Genomic DNA, 19243 nt, shown 5'->3' with positions numbered 1-19243 from the left:
GTGGTTCTTATTTCACCACACGCTCAGGTTAGGCCAATTTGGAAGGCTTTTCTAAGACTTTTGTTTAGTGGATGGTAAGCAGTCAAATTTTAAAAGGTCTGTTCACTTATGCCCTCAGAGACAGGGCAAGGAGAGTGCCAAAGGGAAGGTGACTGGGAAGCAGAAATGCTGCCAGGACCTACCAGAACAAGACACCAGTGAGGAGAGGAGGGAAGGGAGGGGAAGGGAACAGCATCACATCACTGGAATACAGAGAGGGGTCAAAGAGTTGGGTCTTAGACATGCAGAAACTCCCAGCAGAGTACAGAGTCAGGTCATTAAAATCACAGACACACTGGGTGCCAACTCTGCGGAGGTTAAGAAAAAGCCGTGCACATACCAGAGAGCTCAGCTAAAGGCTGCTGATGTATGTGCCAAAGATATCAATTAACTCTGTTATTTGCCTAAAAAGGACTAAGTTAAATGATCAGGCTTCCAGAGCTTCTCCCGAGCCAACAGCCAGGCACATACACACATTCCTGTCTCCTATCTAGAAACATGCCACGTCAGCATTTGTTTGAAGTTTCCTTTGTCAAGAACATGTGGAACTGCTCCAGGGGAAGGGCTACCTGCAGGCTACAGCCACACCTCTGGTCCCAGGAGCCCTGAAAAGACTGAGCTGCCCTTGCACCAACAGCACACAGCTCTAAACAAACTGTGTGAATCACTGCAGGCCCAGGGCCTGTTCCTTCCTAAGCTCTATGGGGATGTTTGAGTCTGAGTACCTCTGCTGATGCTGTCCACACTTCATTCACTTCTTCTAAGATGAAGAAATACTAAAAGACCACCCAGCTCCCTAAAATCCTGCCCCAGGAAAATGTGTGACTAAAAAAGATTTACCTGTACATCTCAGGAATAAAGAATCCAATGCCCATGTTCAGAGAAGCTGATTTGTGGAGTCAGGACTCCACTTCAAAAGGTTTGGTTAAGCATACAAAAGTCTGGAAAGGTGGGGAAGCCTTAAGGCTGCTCAGATTACTCACTTTTTCCTGGCCTGCCTCTCCCTCAGTGGTTCTGCAGCTCCTCTGTTCCATGCAGAGAGCATCTCCCTATATCCCAGATCCATGTGAGCATCCTCTGTCCTCCCTTGGCCTAATCTCTAGGGGGGCCTGTGGAACATTCCCCACTTAGCCTCTGCAATTCTACCTTTGAACTGTGTTTCTGAGGAGCCTGATTAGCCAGATCTAGCTGAGCCCTGGTCCTGCACAAGCTCTGAACACTGAATTCCTCCCCTTGAAGAGGGAGGCTGGAGAGGAAAGAACTGAAAGTTGAGACCCAAGTGCTGCTAAAACACAAAAGTGGCTGTTGAATGGGACCAGATGCAAGCTCAAGCTGCCTTTGCTCCTGGTAGTATGATTTCACCACTCCAAAGTATCCCTTGGGAAGCACGTGCAGCTTTATAGATTTTGAACAAATACCAGGACTACTACACAAGAGCCTTAAAGAAGTAAAGAGAACAAGTAAGGGTTTCACTGTTAAGGGTCAGCAGTGGTCCCTATAATCCACAAAATAAAGGATTACATACCAAGTGATTGGCTTGAAGTGCTAGCACTGTAGTAAGCTGAATGCATGAACTGCCTCTTATCAGTATTCAGTGTCCAAGGAATTACACTCAAGAGCAAAAAGCTTAAGCTCCTTGGAGACTGAATTTTTCAATCCCTTATGATAGCAACTAACACAGAGATCTGCCTGTGTAAAATCAGGTGTTTTGTTAAAACCCTTCTACTTCTTAGGGAGAGGAAAACAGTAGGAATTAAAAATGCAGAATGAAGGAAGAAAGAAATACATTTAAATATACATTTAATATATACATTTAATACACTAGGTACATTTACAGCTTTTTCACCAGCTTTGGAAAGGGCATGAGAAATGTCCCACTGTTAATTTGTTTGCTAGTTATCTTTATGAATATTTTTAAGTTTGTATGTGAGGTATTAGTACTGTTGGTTTCACAGGAGCAGCCAAACTCCAAGGACAGCCATGATACTGCTCTGAGGCCCAGATTCATCCCACCTGATGGAAAACCCAGCTAGGAGGCTGCTGCTACCCCAGCTTAGGTGGCCTGAACCACTCTCTAGAGGTGCCTGCCTCCTCCAAAGCTGGTTTCTTGCCTAATAAGAAAGTTTAGTGTGCTTCAGCTCCTAACTAAGAGACTTTTTTTGGCATCAAAAGCTTTGTGGGATTGATCAGAGTACTAGTCAGCCCATAAACTTTTTCAGACTTCAAGGAATTAAGTGAAATAATATATTTGCTTATTATTAGGCAAGAGAAAAAAAATCAGCATTAGGAAATATTGAGTTTTCTTTCCACCAAATAATCAAAATGGAGTCCTGGAGAGGATTTATACGCAACCCTTTGAAGTTCTCCAGCCTGATAACTTAAGCTATGAGTGACTGTCTCATTACAAGGCACAAGCAAGGAAAAAATACCCCACTGTGTGACATCACAACATTCACTTTTGCTGTGATGAGGGATCTCACAGGAAAGAGCTGGACAGAGAGATGAAATGTGAGTTTGCTGATCTGAGCATAATACTGCAGTGCAGATGTTTCTGCAGTCACCCACTTACCACATAATCCAGGTAACCAAGACCATTGTTGCCTCATTGAATGAGTTAAAGAAGCGAATCAGATCTTCCCCCTCCGGGCCAAGCTTTTTCAGTGCCACTCCTAAAACCAGAGCAAACAGCACCAGTCCCAGGATGTTCATCCCTCTGATATCAGTACCTACAGGGACCTGCAGAGACAAAAAAAAAAGGCTTGTTACATGTGGGAATAGGACAAAACCAAACAAAAGGGTCATCCCATTTTGTTGCTGTCTGACTGATCTGAAATCAACAAGCAGAGCCTATTTTGGAAAGGTAGAGCCTATTTTATCCAAGGGAATCGAGGAGATCTGGATGCAGCTCAGCTACAAACCTCCCAAGTTATGAGCTGGCATGGATTCACTGGGAAGGAAAGGGCCTGCTACTACCTCCCCATGTGCCCCTCAATATAATAGTTGTGTTCTCAGTGACCTGAACAAGAAAACCCCCCAGTTTACTCAAGACTTTATTGCAATGATGATACCAAGGTGAAAACCATGAGAAAACAACAAATGTTATGAAGCAGAAGGAGGGGGGAAAGGCAGAGAAAGGCAGCAAACTGTGGCGACCTACTCCTTCACCTGTCCATGTCAGCTGTGGGAGACAGAGAACAGAGGAGAGATACCTGTTCCCCTTCTCAGAAATCTGTCACTGCCCAAGAATAAAAATAGGATCCACCTATTGACAAAAACTAGTCTACCCACAGGTCTGCTCTGGTTAGTCCTTCACGGTTTGCTTCTCAAAGAGAGCCAGAGCTCTCTTTGGCAATGAAGTACCGTGGAACTGAATGAGTACTCTTGTGGCTACATAAAAATATAATTGTTTTGACCAACTCAGTTTTTTTCTCTCCAACTTGGCAGTACAAACATGTCAAATCATTTTTTTATTTGGAAGAATTTCTCTAACAGATGAAGTTTGTGTACAAGTTTTGGCCTTTTGGCTAGTTTAAGTGGACACTAGCTCAACACTAGGAAAGAAAAATACATTCTGAGCTAAAAGTTTGAAATTAGTATCAACTAAAGAACTCAGGATACTGATCTCCTAAATCTGATAAAACCAGCCTGCTTAAGATTGATGTTTTTTTCTGGAAGTACACTGCTGAACTGGACTGTCTCTCAATGGCAGGTAGAAAGTCAGTCCTGCAGGGAAAGGGTAAAATGTAAATTATACACAAAAGCAGGAAGATTAAACTGCTGTTAAGAGAAATGTTTACAAACAGTGAAGGTGCTGGGTTTTTTATTCACTAGGTAAAAAAAATATATATGGAATCTGCAATTTTTATGGTAGTTGCTTGTTCAGGGTTAAGCTGCCACTATTTATTTGATTCCTGACTGAGAGAACTGAGAACATAGACAGATATTAAACATGAGGTGCAGTGTATCTCCAGAGATGTCTGAGGACACATGCTGTCACACACACGAACACTTTTCTGTCTGGATAGTTTTGGCTATATTGTGTTTTTTCTGACTGAAAGCTCTAAACTCTTCTGTGGCTAGAAAAGTAAAGACAAAACAAATGATCCCCTCTTATTAATTAAACAAACCATCTGTGTACATGGGATTTATTTTATAATATATATCATTTTATACTGGCTTTGTTTGATACAGGGGTAACATGAAAAGTTCAGCTGGAACAGAATTTTACCATAATGAGCCCAAACCATTCCTCAAAAAAGCCCTAAAAACAGTGAATACTCTCTTGTTTTGGTTCCCATTCTGAAAAAAAAAACGTATAAAACTTTGCCATGACACAGAAATTTAGTGTTCCAGTGCTTGAAGAGCCCAGCATTCTGACCTGGATGTTGCTCAGAGAGAAACTCTGTACTTTCCAGAATGACAGTACACGGTCTTCTTTCACCCTTGGACAGGTCTCTGTCCACCTTGCTTCCAGCACCGTGGTAGCTGCTGCTGATCTCCAAGTGCTCACCCTCACCAGCACTTCAAGCCTAGATTTTGTGATCTGGGGACCCCCTGACCTCTTGGTGACCAGAACATGACTGTGTGTGCCACTGCCAAAAGCTTGTGAGCCATCTCTCTCTCTATCTGCTGCCATCCTGATCCCACTTTCAGGCCTTGCTCTCCCCTTGTCTCTCACTGATTTCTTTACAACACACAACACTCACCTTCACCTCCCAACACTGCAGATGTAGGCAGAAGATGCACCACTTGCCTAGAGTAGTAACTTATTGCAAGAAATTTCTCCCTGCAAATCCAGGGCACGATCCTCAGCATTCAGGGAATTATACCTCATTGCGACACCATATGGAATGAGTCCAGCAGAAAATCTTCAGCGGAAGATCCTCACAGTCCCAGCCTCTAAAACTGGCAGATGCTGAACAGCCTTTTTGTACTCTCACACAAGAGTGCATCACCCCAAAGGGGCAGCCAAACCAAGCAGCATTGTGGACACCAAACAAAAACAGCTTTAATGAGAACTTTGTTCCTGGACAAACTATGGGACATGTTATTGTTTGCCTGAAATTATGCATTCTCTTAGGAAGATTCATGGAGCTCTTCTGGTCCTTGAATCGCTCTGAAGATCCCATTGTTTTTTAGCTCTTGAAACAAAATGCTTATCAAGGAAACAACTGCTGACATTGAACAGTCCCAGTAGTAGGTGGCTGAAAAGAAAATGCAGCCATGTGATGTGAGGAAGAAGAGCAACCACTGGTTTGTGTATTTTTACTCCTGTCCAAAGAGGAATTGAGCCCCCCCAGGCTCCCTATGCTGCAGATGGTAAAGTGAGATAGTTTGTGCCCCAGGAAGTCTTGCTGCCAATGAGACAGAGAGGATGTAGCCATAAAAGCAGGGTAAACATGAGGTGAGCATGTGAAACAAACAAGGACATGGCTGAGCAAACAAGTACATGTCCCACTATTCACTTCATCCGTGAGAGAAGACAGAGCCTAGTAACCAGTGGGGGGGAGGTTATAATCAATGGAAATTTTTGCTCTACACTATTCATGTGGAAAGTTGAAGGAAAATATTTCTCCTCTTCATTTAAATATTCTGCTGATGAAAGAAAAAAGCAGATAGGAATATGATCTTATTCCTCTGGAACCAAACTTCTGTCACGATAATATCCAAAAATCATACTCTTCTTTCCAAACTTAATCCTCATCTATGCATAAATACTAAGGTCAGACCAGTACTAAAACTGAGCTAACAAAACTGAGATGATGCTCTCTTTTTATTTGGTCTGTTGTTCCCTGGAGATAGCAGGGCGTTTTCTGGATTTACAGAAGCTCAACCTGGTTTTGCTCCAACAACTTAAAAAAGGTTTTGGAAAAGTAATAGCAGAAATAACCTTTACATCATCACAACTGTTAGCAAAAACAGACACCAGTGGCATATTCAGAATATTTTTTCTGATGTTACATCAAACAGGAGACTGATAAGCAGGAAAAAGAGGAAAAATGAAAAAAATAACGTTGCATTTTAAAGGGCCAAAAGATGCATTCTTATCTCTTAAGGAAAAGTGATGGTGTTGAAGAAGCATTTAAAAAGTACTTGACAGACAGCACCGTTTTCAGTGGATATGGTTAGCCTTAATCCATGCTTGGTTGCTACGGAGCCCATATCAAACCTGACAGTGAAGATAAATAAAAGACTTACTCCCATTTCACTTACTCTTGCTTAAATGTCAAATAACTCAGCACTCTGAAACAAACACACAAATCTCATACCGAGCATGTTTCAGCAGCTCGAAGCTGCAGGGGCATGCCCTGCCTGAGGACACAAGGGCACACAGGGAAAGTGCTCTTTTGGGATTCCGCAGTGACCGCTGCATCCGTGTCACATCCATGTCACACGGGGTGACAGCGGATCCGGGCTAATGCCATCCAGCAGGCACGGGCAGGGGGAGCTGCCTCCCTCCCCAGTGGAGCTGCTCACCCTGGAGTGCCAGGCTCTCAGGCAAGGCACAGCTCTGCCCCTGCTCGGTTCATGCGTCATCCCAGTCACCTGTCACCCTGTCTCCAGGGCTGGTGAAAGTTCAGGTCAGGGCTGGAAGCAGAGTTCACAAACACTGTTCTGTATCACCTGCTCACACACAGGGAGAATGAGGAGGAGAAGGTAATGTAGTCAGTGCTTCCTGTGCTCAGGGATAGGCTCCAGAGTCCCTGTGGGTGAGCATAAACTGCTTTTTCCTTGATGGTTTCACAAACTGGTGGGCAAACCCCAGCTGAGCCCTTCCACGACAAATGCAAACATTACAAGTCTCTTGCCCTAGGGGAATTCAAATAATATTAAAAACATATTTATCCAACAGCTGATACTGAGTTCAGACAGCCAGAAAGAGCCTAAGGAAGAGAAAATCACCTTGAAAGTAATTTCTCAGACCAGTCTCCCAAAAATCCCATGGTAGCACATGAGACACTTTATTTGGAGCAAGGTGACACCTTGCAGGCTGGGACCCCGGGTCTGTTTCACAGCATGCTGCTTGTAAGACAACAGTAATTACTGCTGGGCTTGCAACATGTTGGCTCTGGCCAATAATAAACATGTTTGATAGCCCTGTCTGCAGGAGAAATGACACTTAGTGGAATACAGAGCCCCTCTGGAAGTCCTACCATCTACATATGGAAGATACCACTCTCTACTTTGTCTACACCTACACACCAGTTCCCTTTTTGACACCATTGCAACAGTAGCCTATTTGTAATGTTCTGTCTGTAATTTTTACTCCTTCAGACCACTTATCACTGCTTCAAACAAAATTTCAGCAATGAGAAAAAATTCTCAACCCAACAAATTTCTTTTTTTAAAAAGAGCCTTGGGTAGAGGGATAAAACCTCATTCTCTCCAAACTCTTAAGAGTAAGGTTTAAGGGACATACTCAGCCAGCCTGATTGCTATTTAGTTCCAAGTCTACAGACAGTTATTTGGAAACATTAGGTAGACTGACTAAAATTTAGATCAAGTGAGACCAGGTTTCTAGAAAAAGTGTCAAGGGTCACATCAGTTGAGATCAACTCTCCTCTCAACCACAGCTTTCTGTTGTGGCTGTGGGTACTCATTCAGCTTGTGTGCATCTCAGTTCCAGGCAAATAAAAGTACTTGTTTCCTTCTCAAGACTGCTGGAAGGGATTAAAGGCTGTGAAGTAGTCAAATACTACTGAAAACAATTTGTTTATGAACCTAAGAAATGACCTCACCTTTTCCCATGTGATATTTCCAGAGGTTGTGTTCCTGAGCACCATCTGATAGTCTGTCGCATACTGCAGGTAAGAAATAAAACACAACAAAACAAAAATGGTGAGGCAGGCATTAAAATTGTCAGCAAAACATCTAAAAACTAGGGCAACAATTTACTTTGATAAACAAACTAGACACTTCACAAAAGCAGGGCACTTCTTTGGGCTTGTTTTCTTTCAATATAAAAGGAGGGAAGGAAAAGCCTCTGTCCTTGTCAATTCCCTGTGACAACAGCAGCACAGAGGAAAAGAGGACTGCTTTATTTCATCCCTGAACACACACAACCCTGACACTAGAGGCATCACAAAATATCCTTTTCATGGTGTTATTTTTGTACTGCTTGTGCTTTTACTCAAGGAATATTGACTTGTACTGTATTATATATTCATGCAACACGGAACTTGATTTTAAGAGTTTGCCCCTGGTTTTGATACAAAAGCAAACCCACCATGAAGGCAAAAGCTATTATTTTGCTCCTGTATCATAAAGAATCACTCTGCCCTATGACAATATTCTCAACACTCTCTATCCTGACATATAAAGTTAGCATTGACAACTAAATCAAAATCTTTTTGGAGCCCTACAGCTCCTATCCATCAGTTTAAACCACACTGTGTTCTGGTGCCAGTTATCATCCCACCACACTGTCTCTGTTGGAAGGGAAACCAAGCTAAGTAATTAATCCAGCAAGGGATACAATGGAAACTACTGAATAAAACCATCAGGCAACAGGTAATGCTTACACACCTGGGAGCCTAAAGGTCTTCAGCCTTGTCTGTTCTGAGCCCAGCTCTAACCTACATAGCGAAAGGATTCCCACCTAGTTCCTCCAACATGGTCAGCAGCCTGGCACAGGATTGCCACTGCTGCCTGGCATGGCACCCAAAGTTTAGAGAATATTTTTGGTGAAGGTACAAAAGATGGGCTTTGAATATGCTTTTGTTTGGGGAATATTTTTCAAATAATTTGCCATGGAAGTTGTATGTCTGACTATATCATGTGCTTTTAAAAACCCTTTCTTCTGAAAGTAAATTAACTTCTGGTATTTTCTACACCATCTTTATAGTCCTCTTCCAATAAAAGAGCCTATGCACTGTAGCTCATGTCCAAAGTCCACACAGATCTTACCGTTTCAAAAGCTGCAGCAACAAGATTCGCAGGGAACAGGTTTCTGTAAAAGACAAACAAGAAAATGAAATATGTCATGAAGAACTTCTAAATTAATGCACCCATATATCTTACTCTCAAACAGAATGCCTTTTTCAAAGGCAAGTACACTGGCATGGTGAAGTGTATAGCACGGAAGATTCTCTGGCAGCACGGAGCTTGCTACATGTCCAGAGGTGTGGATGACATCTGCCTTGGCTCACATGAAAGAGATGACAGATGCTTGCTGCCACACCTCACCTTTTGGGCAGGGCCACCAGAGGCAATCACACGAAATGCTGGCTTTACATACCCATTGCCCAGTGGCTACAGAAACTGGTTCAGCCACACCACCTGCAGCACCAGCTTATGGCCTCCAGTGTCAGGCAGGTTTTTAACATTGCTCATGTGATTACACTTCACTCACAGCATCAACATAAAGGACAATCCAATCAGCAAAATCCACTTACACGAATGGCTTGACCTTCAACACAGCAAGGCCAGCTTCCCTGATCACCAAGGCAGAGCAGTACAAAATCACAGGCCAGACTTCTCTGCAATGACTTAGACAACATAGATGGAAAGCACAGGCAACTCCTATGGAACATCTGAATCCAGTAGTGCCTTCACACAGAAATGCCAATCTAGCATCAGGTTAGTGCAGAGAGGACAGCAAGCAAAGTAATGTACATTCTTTCTGACCATCCAGTATGTATCAGCATACAGGAAATTAAAATCATGAACTGGACCAAGGAGGGCAAGCTTCTTGTGGTATCTTATAGTTGGTTTTAATGCTCTAATTCCTTTCTCACCTTATGGGCAAAGAGCACGTGTTCCCCTAGCCAAATGACAGCTCTTGGTTTTCTGCGTCAGAAAGGAAAACAGGAATAAAAGGTGATCTCTGGGGTCATGGCAGCACCACAGGTGGCGAGGGCAGGAACATGATGGGTATCAGCTGAAAATACTGCCAGTAAAAGGCATCAAAGAGGCACAAGAACTCTTACGGTAAGGAAACAGAAAGAAGACCTTACCCAGAGCCAGTTAATTGTGGTAAAAACCATTCGGATAGCTGCTCCCCAACCTCTGCTCTTTGTGCTGCTTTGAGGAAGCTGCAGTTCCCTCCAGGCTGTGCCCTGCTAATTTCCCCCCATTTTTGCCACAGTTACCCAGGCAAACATTAAACCAGGCTGTGGTCATTCCACGAATGGCATGGAATGTGCAAATCCAAACTAGAGCAAGAAAAGGAGCAGCAGAGTCAAATCTTTGAAAGCAATAGGGAGATTAAAATGTGGCCCAGATAAGGACTTTGGGCTTTTTGGTTGCATGGCTCTGTTCTCCTGCCACACAGGGAGTTTTCCCACAGCCTTGACAGCAACTGTAAAGGACATGGAACTTCATCAAACACCGGTCTGCTGTGAAATACCTCAGCCTCTCTCTCTCTCTGATGCACTACAAGTGTATTAGGAGGGTTGCTGCAAGAATAATTTGTCTTCTGGAGTCTACATTCCACCAAGCATGAAAGAAACCGTAACTTTTTCTCCTCATAAGCTGACAATACAGCTGTCTGCCTGAAAGCTGGAGAGCAAGCTCTCACTCAGCAAAGACACTCAAGAATTGGCCAAATAAGATCAATGGAACAGCTAACATGCATCAGTTCTTGCACAGCTGGAACTCTCTGGTGGATAAAAACCTTGAGTAAAGTAAAAGCAAACTTGCTTTTATCAGGAGTAAAATATCACATATACAAATGGGCTCATGCTGTTGGGAAAAGAAAGATATTTCTTTTCAGCTTTTCATAGCAGGATGATTATTTTTCTTAAAAAAAGAACTGACAGGACTTTGAAGAAGCGGAGAGATAAAAAAGGACTGAAAACCTACCAGAAATCAATTCTTTTTTTTTCTTTAAATCAGCTTTTCCATCCTGATGAAAACAAAACCAAAGGAAGCAATACTAAAGCCTAAACAACGTGGTTCTCCAATGTTTAAATGTGGCCAGGAAACCAAACCCTCCATAATTTGCACAGTATGTCACGCATGGGCCTCAGTAACTAAACATTAACTTATCTCCAAGCATATACTTAAAGCACACAGTTAAGTGATGCCAGCAGCCCTGTTACAGCAAGGCAAGGGGCAGGTTCTTACTTCAAGTGTGAACAGTGCTATAAAAAATAACCTAGAGAGGACGCTCTGCTTTATTCCTCCAGCAACAGTTGCAGGACTTGACAATTCATCAAGTAAAAAATTTTGATCTTAAGCAGCTCATAAGGAGTTTTATGTTCTGTTCAATCCAACTTCTAAGTATACCTGACTGCAAAATACCAAAACCAAATAAAATAAAAACAGCAAAACAGCTCTTCTGTTTCAAATCCCAAAGCTTTAGAACAAAATGTGTTGGCTCATAAAAAGCAATCTACAAATAAATGGCTTATCTTAGAGGCATGAGGTCTGCACAGACTATACTTATTGCTCACCTGAGATCAGTCAGTATGTGAACTAAATTAAACTTTAATTACAGGTGGGTCAAATCACAAGTTCTTACCTTTGGATGTGCAAGAACCCCATTGCAGTGCCTGAAAAACGGGGCAAGATGCTGCGTGCTTAGGGGAGAGATAAAAGCTGGCTCGTGACTTGCCTGGGCCCATCATGGACTTGTGCCTGCAGTTTGCTCCTAACACCAGGTAAGGTGAAGCTCACCCATCACAGAAGCAGACACAGCTCTGTCCCTGTGAGCAGAGGAGCTGCATGGGGAAGTGTGGACATCCCTCCTGTGAGGGTGAACCAACAAACAGGAAAGCTGATGAACTGGGTAATTGGGCATGCAAATGAAATTTGGGTTTCTGCCAGTTGTTTTTTCTGTGAGAACCAAAGGTTTAGAAGGTTTTTGTGCTTTGAAAGCCTGTAGCAAATATGAACGTGGAGTTTGGGAAAATCACCCTGGTTGTATGGCTGGATTGTTGACTGTTTCTGATGGCCCCATCCCCATGCCCTGTGCCAGAGAACACGGTCGTCTTTCTGAAGCAGATGTGGATTATCTCAAGAATACGGCACTGGCCAAACTCTGGTCTGGGTGATAAGGAGCCCAGCACAGCAGTGTGGGATCAGACAGCCTTGGCCCCAAATGCAGGGAGACAAAACTTGCTGCACGTGGCACAAACAAGACAGGCCAATAACACACCACCTTGGCAGGAGGACAGATGTGCTGCCTGTACCCCACGTGCCCCACTGCTGCCGGCACCTCACTCCACACATGCACAGACCCCAACTCCTTTGTGCCATAAAAGTGAGGTAGGTGGCACAGAGAGGCTTTACTCCCCTCACCAAGCACCAGGCAGGAAAGCCTCTCTCTGCCTGCTAAAAGTTGTCCAGACAGCCCCAAAAAAAGCCATATCAGAAATCCATCTGACAGCTGCCAAGAGGGACAGCTGTGTCCTAGGGCTGAAACAACAGCTGGGCTGAGCCAGGAAACCTCCATGCACAACACACAGGATGCGAAAGCACTATTCTCAGATCCTCCTAAAAGAGGAACAAGAAAGCCCCAACACTGAGGGCAGGTGTTAAGTGTGTATTTCCTGCTTGAATACTGTGCTCATCACACCATCTCCCTATTCACAGCTGGATAAATGCACCTTTCCTCCTGTGAAAAGCTGCTCCTACCAGTCAAAAATGTACCATTACTCCCCAAAAAGATCCCACTGTATTTCTGTTGTAATAGTAATCTCAGTTTAGCTGCAACATCCACTCTTGGGAATCCCAAACAACTAAGGGAACCTGGAGCTGGCAAATGGAGAAAAGGGGGGCTATAACTCTCCTCCTTCTCCATTCTGATATTATGGTCAAATTGCTCTCTTCTTTACAGGCCTGCATCTTTCCACCAGCGGGATGAGGATTACACAGGAACTCCTCCATTGTATGTGTAAGGGATTATTACTAACAACTGTTTCTAAATTATTCGTTTGCTAGAGCTCTGCAAACAACTTTGCTCTGGCAGCAAAAGCGTGAAGGGAAATCCAGGCAAATGGAATGAAACCCTAAAATACTATGCATTCCTCTCACATTGCTTCTTACAAAAAGGTCCCACTTCTGAACCAAAAAACTTGCTTTTGAAATACATACTTTTTTGAGGAAGTCTACAAAAAAATATTCTGTATTGGTTATCTCCAGTTTTCAGGGTTTTTTTCCAATAGGACAAGTACACTCGCAGCAACTTTATTGCCATCTGTGGCAAAATGCCAGAGCCCAGTTCAAATTCCTCCAGTACTCTGGTTTTTTTCTGTCCCAAGATTTTCATTTAATATCACACAGTAATTTTCTTCATCTGCTTTTTGATACATGGATGCACAACGTATGCCCTGTTCATACTCATATTCATGAGTGCGTGCATTTGTTTTAACACAGAGAAACTTGAAAATGTGTTTACTTATAGCAGATATTTTTATCGTAATGGTAGAGTCTGTATTTTTGATGCTTGCAAAATAAAACATAACTGGGGGGGCTCACTTGTAAAAGGCAACAAATTAAAGGAGCAGAAAGAGGCTTACTAAAAAAACCCTGCCAGAGTGTGCAGGCACATGAATGAAAACACAGAGTTCTTCCTACAGAATTCATTCCAGACTCAGAAAGTGACACAAGCAAAGTGGGACTGTTATCCTCACTTTAAGAACTAGCCATCAGCTTCAAACCCAGAGGTCAGCCTGTCTCCTGCTGTAACTGCAGCCATTGCCTGGACACTTTTTATTCTGTTTATGAATTCAAAGGCGGCATCTCCCCCTCCTCCTCTAACAGTCACATTTTACTGTCTTCCCACATTGAGATTTCAGAGATGGCCTTCATGGCTGCTGGTTTTGGGTGACTCACTGGGAAGACCAAGGCTCTAAGGAACAAGTGCTACTGGAGCAACTGGTGCCTAGGAGAGGGTCACTGCCACTCTGGCCACCTGCTCTGCAGCCCAGCCAGCAAAACACAACTGATGCTTCCCCCTGTGCTCATGTCTGCCTTCCCTACAGCTCTGAAGACACTTGGAGCAAAGGCATGAGCTTGCTGTGGGTGCTCCCTTTGGCAGCTCAGCTGGTAACATCTGGCAGAGAGACAGAAAGGGCACTGAGAAGCAATAAAATTTAAACAGCTTTTGCAGACTTGCCTGGCAAACTGGGAAACCCTGACTTTACTGCTTGGGGCAGACATGTGGACCTCTGTGCACTCTTCCTTATTAAAAAAAGGGATTACCTCCTTCCCTTCCCAGATTCTTACAGCTAGGGTTGGATTAAAAACAGAATTTGCTTCTCCAAAGCCAATTTCACAATTGCAAAACATGTTTTCATCCCAAAACTGGGCAAAGAAAGCCTGTTTCAGATCCTTTTTTCCACAAAAAAAAATTGTAAAATACTCTGTTGAAATGTTCTTTTTTTGATGAGTGAGATTCTCTACTTAAGTCCTTTGTATAAAATGACAGCAAAACTTTGACCTCACTGAAATGAAACACCACAATCACCCACTGATGGAAATTTTGACAGGATCAATAGGTTCCTGTGAAACTGTTCAATTTTGTTGAATCAGCAAATACAAATCAGAGCTATAACAAAACTCTGACCTTATTGAAACATTCAGTCGTGACAATTGCCCATCTAAAGTGTTAACAGATCAATAGATTCTTGCAAAACACTTGATCCTGCTGTTTTAACTGCTTTCCAACAAGCTGCAGGTGCACTGTGTGAGCAGGTGGTTGGAGTCCCATCCTTGGGACTCCCTCTCCCAGGTTACATGCAGAGCACAAGCACAGCCAAGCTGGCTCTCCACAGTGTCACCTTCTCAGGTGGGGGCTGAGCCCCAGAGCCTACCACATCCCAGCCAGCCCCTTCCTACAGCTGCCAACCACTTCACACTCAAGCTCACAAGTTCTCTTTATTCTCTACTGCTTTATCTTCTCCACCAAATGAATGAGTAAGGGAAAACCCCAGAAATTCTAAAATTTCCCTTCACTCCCCTCATCTTTTGCTGACAGACTTAAGGAATTCTAAGATCCTGCCTCGAGTTCAGGGAACACCCCACTTTCTGGGTGCCTTTTATAAAGCCATCAGCCCTGAGGAAGTAGCTGTGAACTCTTGTTGGATCCCCTCCCAAGATCACTGCCTTCGGCCATGCTCAACTTTAGGAAGCTCCAAGGAGCTGCCCACATGACAGACCTGAGATGAGCCAACAGCATTCCCGCTTCGGGGTGCAAGAGCACCTTATGACAGCTCTGCTGCCCCACCCCATGTCCTGGGGCAGAGGACAGTGTGCCTAAGCCCTGACTAGACAGGCTCAAGGCTTGCATGCCTCTAGCACTTGCCAGAAGGGAAACCAGGAGGGTGCTCCAACACCTCCAGCCAGACAAATCAGACCTGGGGGTTATGGTCAATGGACAAAACAAAACAGACACAGCCTTTGAGTTCACCAGTGAGTCATCTCTCATTTGATACCAAAGCCCAAGATAAATCTTTTTTCCAGAGGTCATTTCTCCATGCCTAGATGCATGTTTGTGGGGAAGCTTTAGACTTGGAAAAGGAAAACCAAGAACTAAGCTGGCCTCCAGACATCACTGCAACAACAAAAAGCAACATCATTACGTTAAAGACTTCCCAAAGGCAGAAGTGATTTGCAGAACCAAATAGTGACACACAGCTGTGATTTCCTCTTTGCTGTTTCTTCCTTGGATCATGTTTTACATTGGTTTTCAGTGCTGATGGGGGACTCAGTTTACCCATTTGCAACTCATTTTTACCTCTCCTCTGAAACCAAGCAGCAGTGAAGCCTTGAAGAACAGTCTTGTGCCACACTGAAAACAGAGTTTTCTTGCATCTAACAGAAAGTTTCATGACCAAATGAGATAAAAGGAAAAGCAAAGAGGATGCTGCAAGACCCACCCACACAAAAAGCAATCATTTTGACCTCCAGGCCCTATAGAATCAAGGTTTTGTTATCTCAAAATGAGTTTACTCAGTTTCATCACAGCAGGGACCAAGTTCAGTACTCAAACCACAACACCCAGGTTTTCAAGAACAGTTAAAAGAACAACATTACACAGCAGAGAGAGATATCTCATTTCCTGAAAATCACTTACTCTCTCCATCCCTCAGTCTGTCAGGGATTTGTGCTAAGACTGAAAGTTTCAGTGATGGCTGTGTCCAAACACAACTTTTCTGGAGTGGATTTCACTGTCACTGCTGTAACAACATGACACCCCAAGAGTGTGGCTTTGACAGCCCTTCCCTGGGGTTCCAAGAAAAAGCTCTATTCACAGTCCCCATACATGCACTGAGGGAAAGTTACTGTCCCCTCATCTCCAAGAAGGAAATTCCTCTGCAACCCACCATGCTTTACCTAAGTCTCATCATTACGAGCTCTACTTTGGAATTAGGGACTCAATCCCATCAGCATCAAAACTCCTTTGAAGATGAACTCTACACCTGCATTTACAGAGCTGAACAAGAAACAGCTGTCTCCTCTGAACTTTAGATATTACCCACAGCCTGAAGCTCACTGGAACATCCCTGGCCTGTTTCTCAACTCCATCATACTCCATGCTGCCAGGTGACACACGGATGTAACACCAGGTACAGCAGCCACATTAGGATGCACTGGGGCAGCCACCACTACAGGCATCTTCCCAATTCCCCCAGGTGTGCCTACTCCTCTTTTTTTTTGGCAATTTTCCTTCACCTCCCTCCCCTCCATTCATTGACAAATCACCACCACAGTCAGAATACCTACCCCCAATGTCCTGCTATTCCTTCTTAACATGCTGTCAGGAACTGCTGGTCCTTAAGAAAGGTCCTTAATTCTTAGTTCTTAAGAGAGGGAGAGGTGAGCTGAGGACACTGAGTACATGGCTGCCAATGGAACAAACTAGACTTACTCTCTATCCAAAGGGAACATACTTGTCTCAGGGGGAGAAAAGGACATTAACCTGAATTTGTAAATACAGTTCTGGGTTTGGGGATTTTTTTTTTTTTTTTTTAGAAAATCTTTTTATCTTTATTGAGACATCCACTTATCCAGACAGAGCAAAAACATATCTCAGCTGAAAAAATGGACTCATAAAAGCAAAGCAAATAATTAAAAAAAAAACCACTCCGTCTTGTAATTACCAGGATATCCACTAAGCTTAACTTTCCAGCCACTTTGGCGTGACACACACAGGTCACCTCCCTTATTCTCGTGTTTGTACCTGGGTGCAAAGCACAAGGAAATGCAGCTGGAAGCCCAATACTCAAAGCACCATCTGGATGCCTGCCTCATTTGTCTGTGTGCTCCTATCTTATTTAAAAAGCCAGACAGATCTCAACAAGACACGGGCTTTGAGAAAAACAAAAAAGATGAAGTTTGCAACTTTGCAAGGAGGAGTAACGATACACTAAAACACTATCATCTGATTAGAAGTGGAAGCCTTGTTTCCAGATAGAGTTGGGGAATGCAAGTCTTGTCTTTGAAAGATGCAGAGGTAAAAAGGGAAGCTCATGAACCTACAGAACATCCTTACACTGGACTATGTTTAGGGTATGTCCTCCATGGAATTACAGAGCTGCATTTCCATGCGCACATCTATGGGAGGGCACTCTAAGAGGCAGGTAGGCATTTGGGTGAGGAGACTGGGTAAAGTGTTGAAGAATTAAAGAAAAAAGTGTGTGTGAGGGATGAGAAGAGCTGCCCAGCCCTGCCCTGCCTGCAGGAGACAGGCAACAACAGGCAGCAGGGCAGGGGAAGGTGCCAGGGAAAGCCTGCTCTGCAGCCAGCACCCAGGAGCCGCTCTCCCTCCAGGCAGAACCAAACACGGGCCTAGGCACCCAGAACTCTGAGCAAGCCTCGACTCATCCTTGCGGCCACCCAGGCAAAATTAAAAAGAAAGCAGGGAGAAGCAGAGCACCAAGCCCTAGACCTGACCGGGCTGCGGGTACTTGGGCAGAGAGCCGTGTTTCTGGAGAAACCAGGATTAGGATGAAGAGGATGGTAAAATGAAGGAGGTAAAGAAGGAGGTTAAGGAGAAGGAGAAAAATGAGGGGAAGGTGCAGAAAGATGAGAAGATGCAGAAGGACAAGAAGATGAAGGAGGCTGAGAAGGAGGAGGAGGGCTCCCCGGCTGCAGCGTGCAACACTGCCGGGTCTGTCATCATCCTCCAGCGATGGGAGGGCGGGGGAAGGAGGGGAGAGGGGCGGCCTCACCTGATGAGGTCGAGGAAGGAATCCACAGTCTCCTTGCTCTTGGGTAGCGCGCCCGGCAGCCCCAGCTGGGTGTTGAGCGCGGAAGCACCGGAGCCGGGGCGAATGATGAAGCCGAGGGCGACGGCGAGGCCGGAGGCGAGCAGCGTGGTGCCCAGGAAATAGGCGACCGCGATGCCACCCAGGCGTCCGAGCGAGCGGGTGTCCAAGCTGGCGGCGCCCGACACCAGGCTGCAGACCACGAGCGGCAGGATCACCATGCGCAGCATCCGCAGCAGCAGCTCCCCGGGGAAGGCCAGGTAGGAGACCTGTGCCGGGCCCAGCGCCGCGCCGCGCACGGCGGTCCCCAGCGCCACGCCGGCCACCACCCCCGACACCGTCAGCAATACCAGCGCGTTGCGCCGCAGGAACCCGCGGCAGCCCCGCAGCCGGGCCCCGCCGCCCCGCCGCTCCTCCGCCGCCGGGCCCTCGGCATGGCCGTTCCGGCCGTGGCCCGCCTTGCCCTCACCCGCCGCCGCCGCCTCCATGCTGCGCCGAAGAGCGGCTCCGCGTGTGCCGCTATCGTGCGGCGCTCCAGGCAGGGACTGGGAGCGAGCGGCGGTCCCGCCCCGTCCAGGCCCGGGAGCGGCGCCGGCCCCGCCCAGGGGAGGGAACGCGCAGCCCCCGGCCCGGCCCTCCCTGCCCGGCCCGTGTTGGCTCGGCGCCATCGTGGCTCAGCGCCGGCGCTCTCCCCCACGCCCGGCCGGCGTGAGGCCCCTGCCGGGGCTCAAGGGCCCGTCAGTGTCCCCGCAGTGTCCCACAGATCACGCGTGTCTCCCCACAGTTTACACATAACACCATCGGTGTCACAGAGCTAACAAGTATCCCCTCAGCGTCCTCACCTTCCCGTCCCCCTTTGTGTCCCTGTGGGTCACACTTGTCCCTCCATTGTCCCCTTCAGTATCCCTATTGTTCGTACACACCGCCGTAGTGTCCCCATAATTCACACGTGTACCCTCAATCGTGTCTCCTCAGTACCCTCAATCGTGTCTCCCCTTCTCACACGTGTCCCCTGTGTTTGCATCCATGTCCCCGTGGCTTACATATAT

At 45.4% G+C, this 19243-nt stretch overlaps 1 protein-coding gene across 1 annotated transcript in view; it reads right to left on the bottom strand.

Moving 5' to 3' along the window:
• The window catches only part of SLC1A4 (solute carrier family 1 member 4), a 34002-nt gene extending 15250 nt beyond the window's left edge, over nt 1–18752 (bottom strand). The window contains exons 1-4 of the mRNA XM_018921095.3: nt 18159–18752; nt 8947–8989; nt 7779–7841; nt 2609–2775 (exon numbers count right to left, since the gene is read on the bottom strand). Of these exons, the coding sequence (XP_018776640.1) occupies nt 2609–2775; nt 7779–7841; nt 8947–8989; nt 18159–18682 (797 nt within the window). The 5' untranslated portion in view covers nt 18683–18752. The remainder of the gene's footprint in view (nt 1–2608; nt 2776–7778; nt 7842–8946; nt 8990–18158) is intronic.
• Nucleotides 18753–19243: the final 491 nt, after the last annotated feature.

The sequence above is a fragment of the Serinus canaria genome, chromosome 3 (assembly GCF_022539315.1).
Source record: "Serinus canaria isolate serCan28SL12 chromosome 3, serCan2020, whole genome shotgun sequence".
NCBI classification, from domain to species: domain Eukaryota; kingdom Metazoa; phylum Chordata; class Aves; order Passeriformes; family Fringillidae; genus Serinus; species Serinus canaria.
This window is presented reverse-complemented; position numbering and strand designations above follow the sequence as displayed.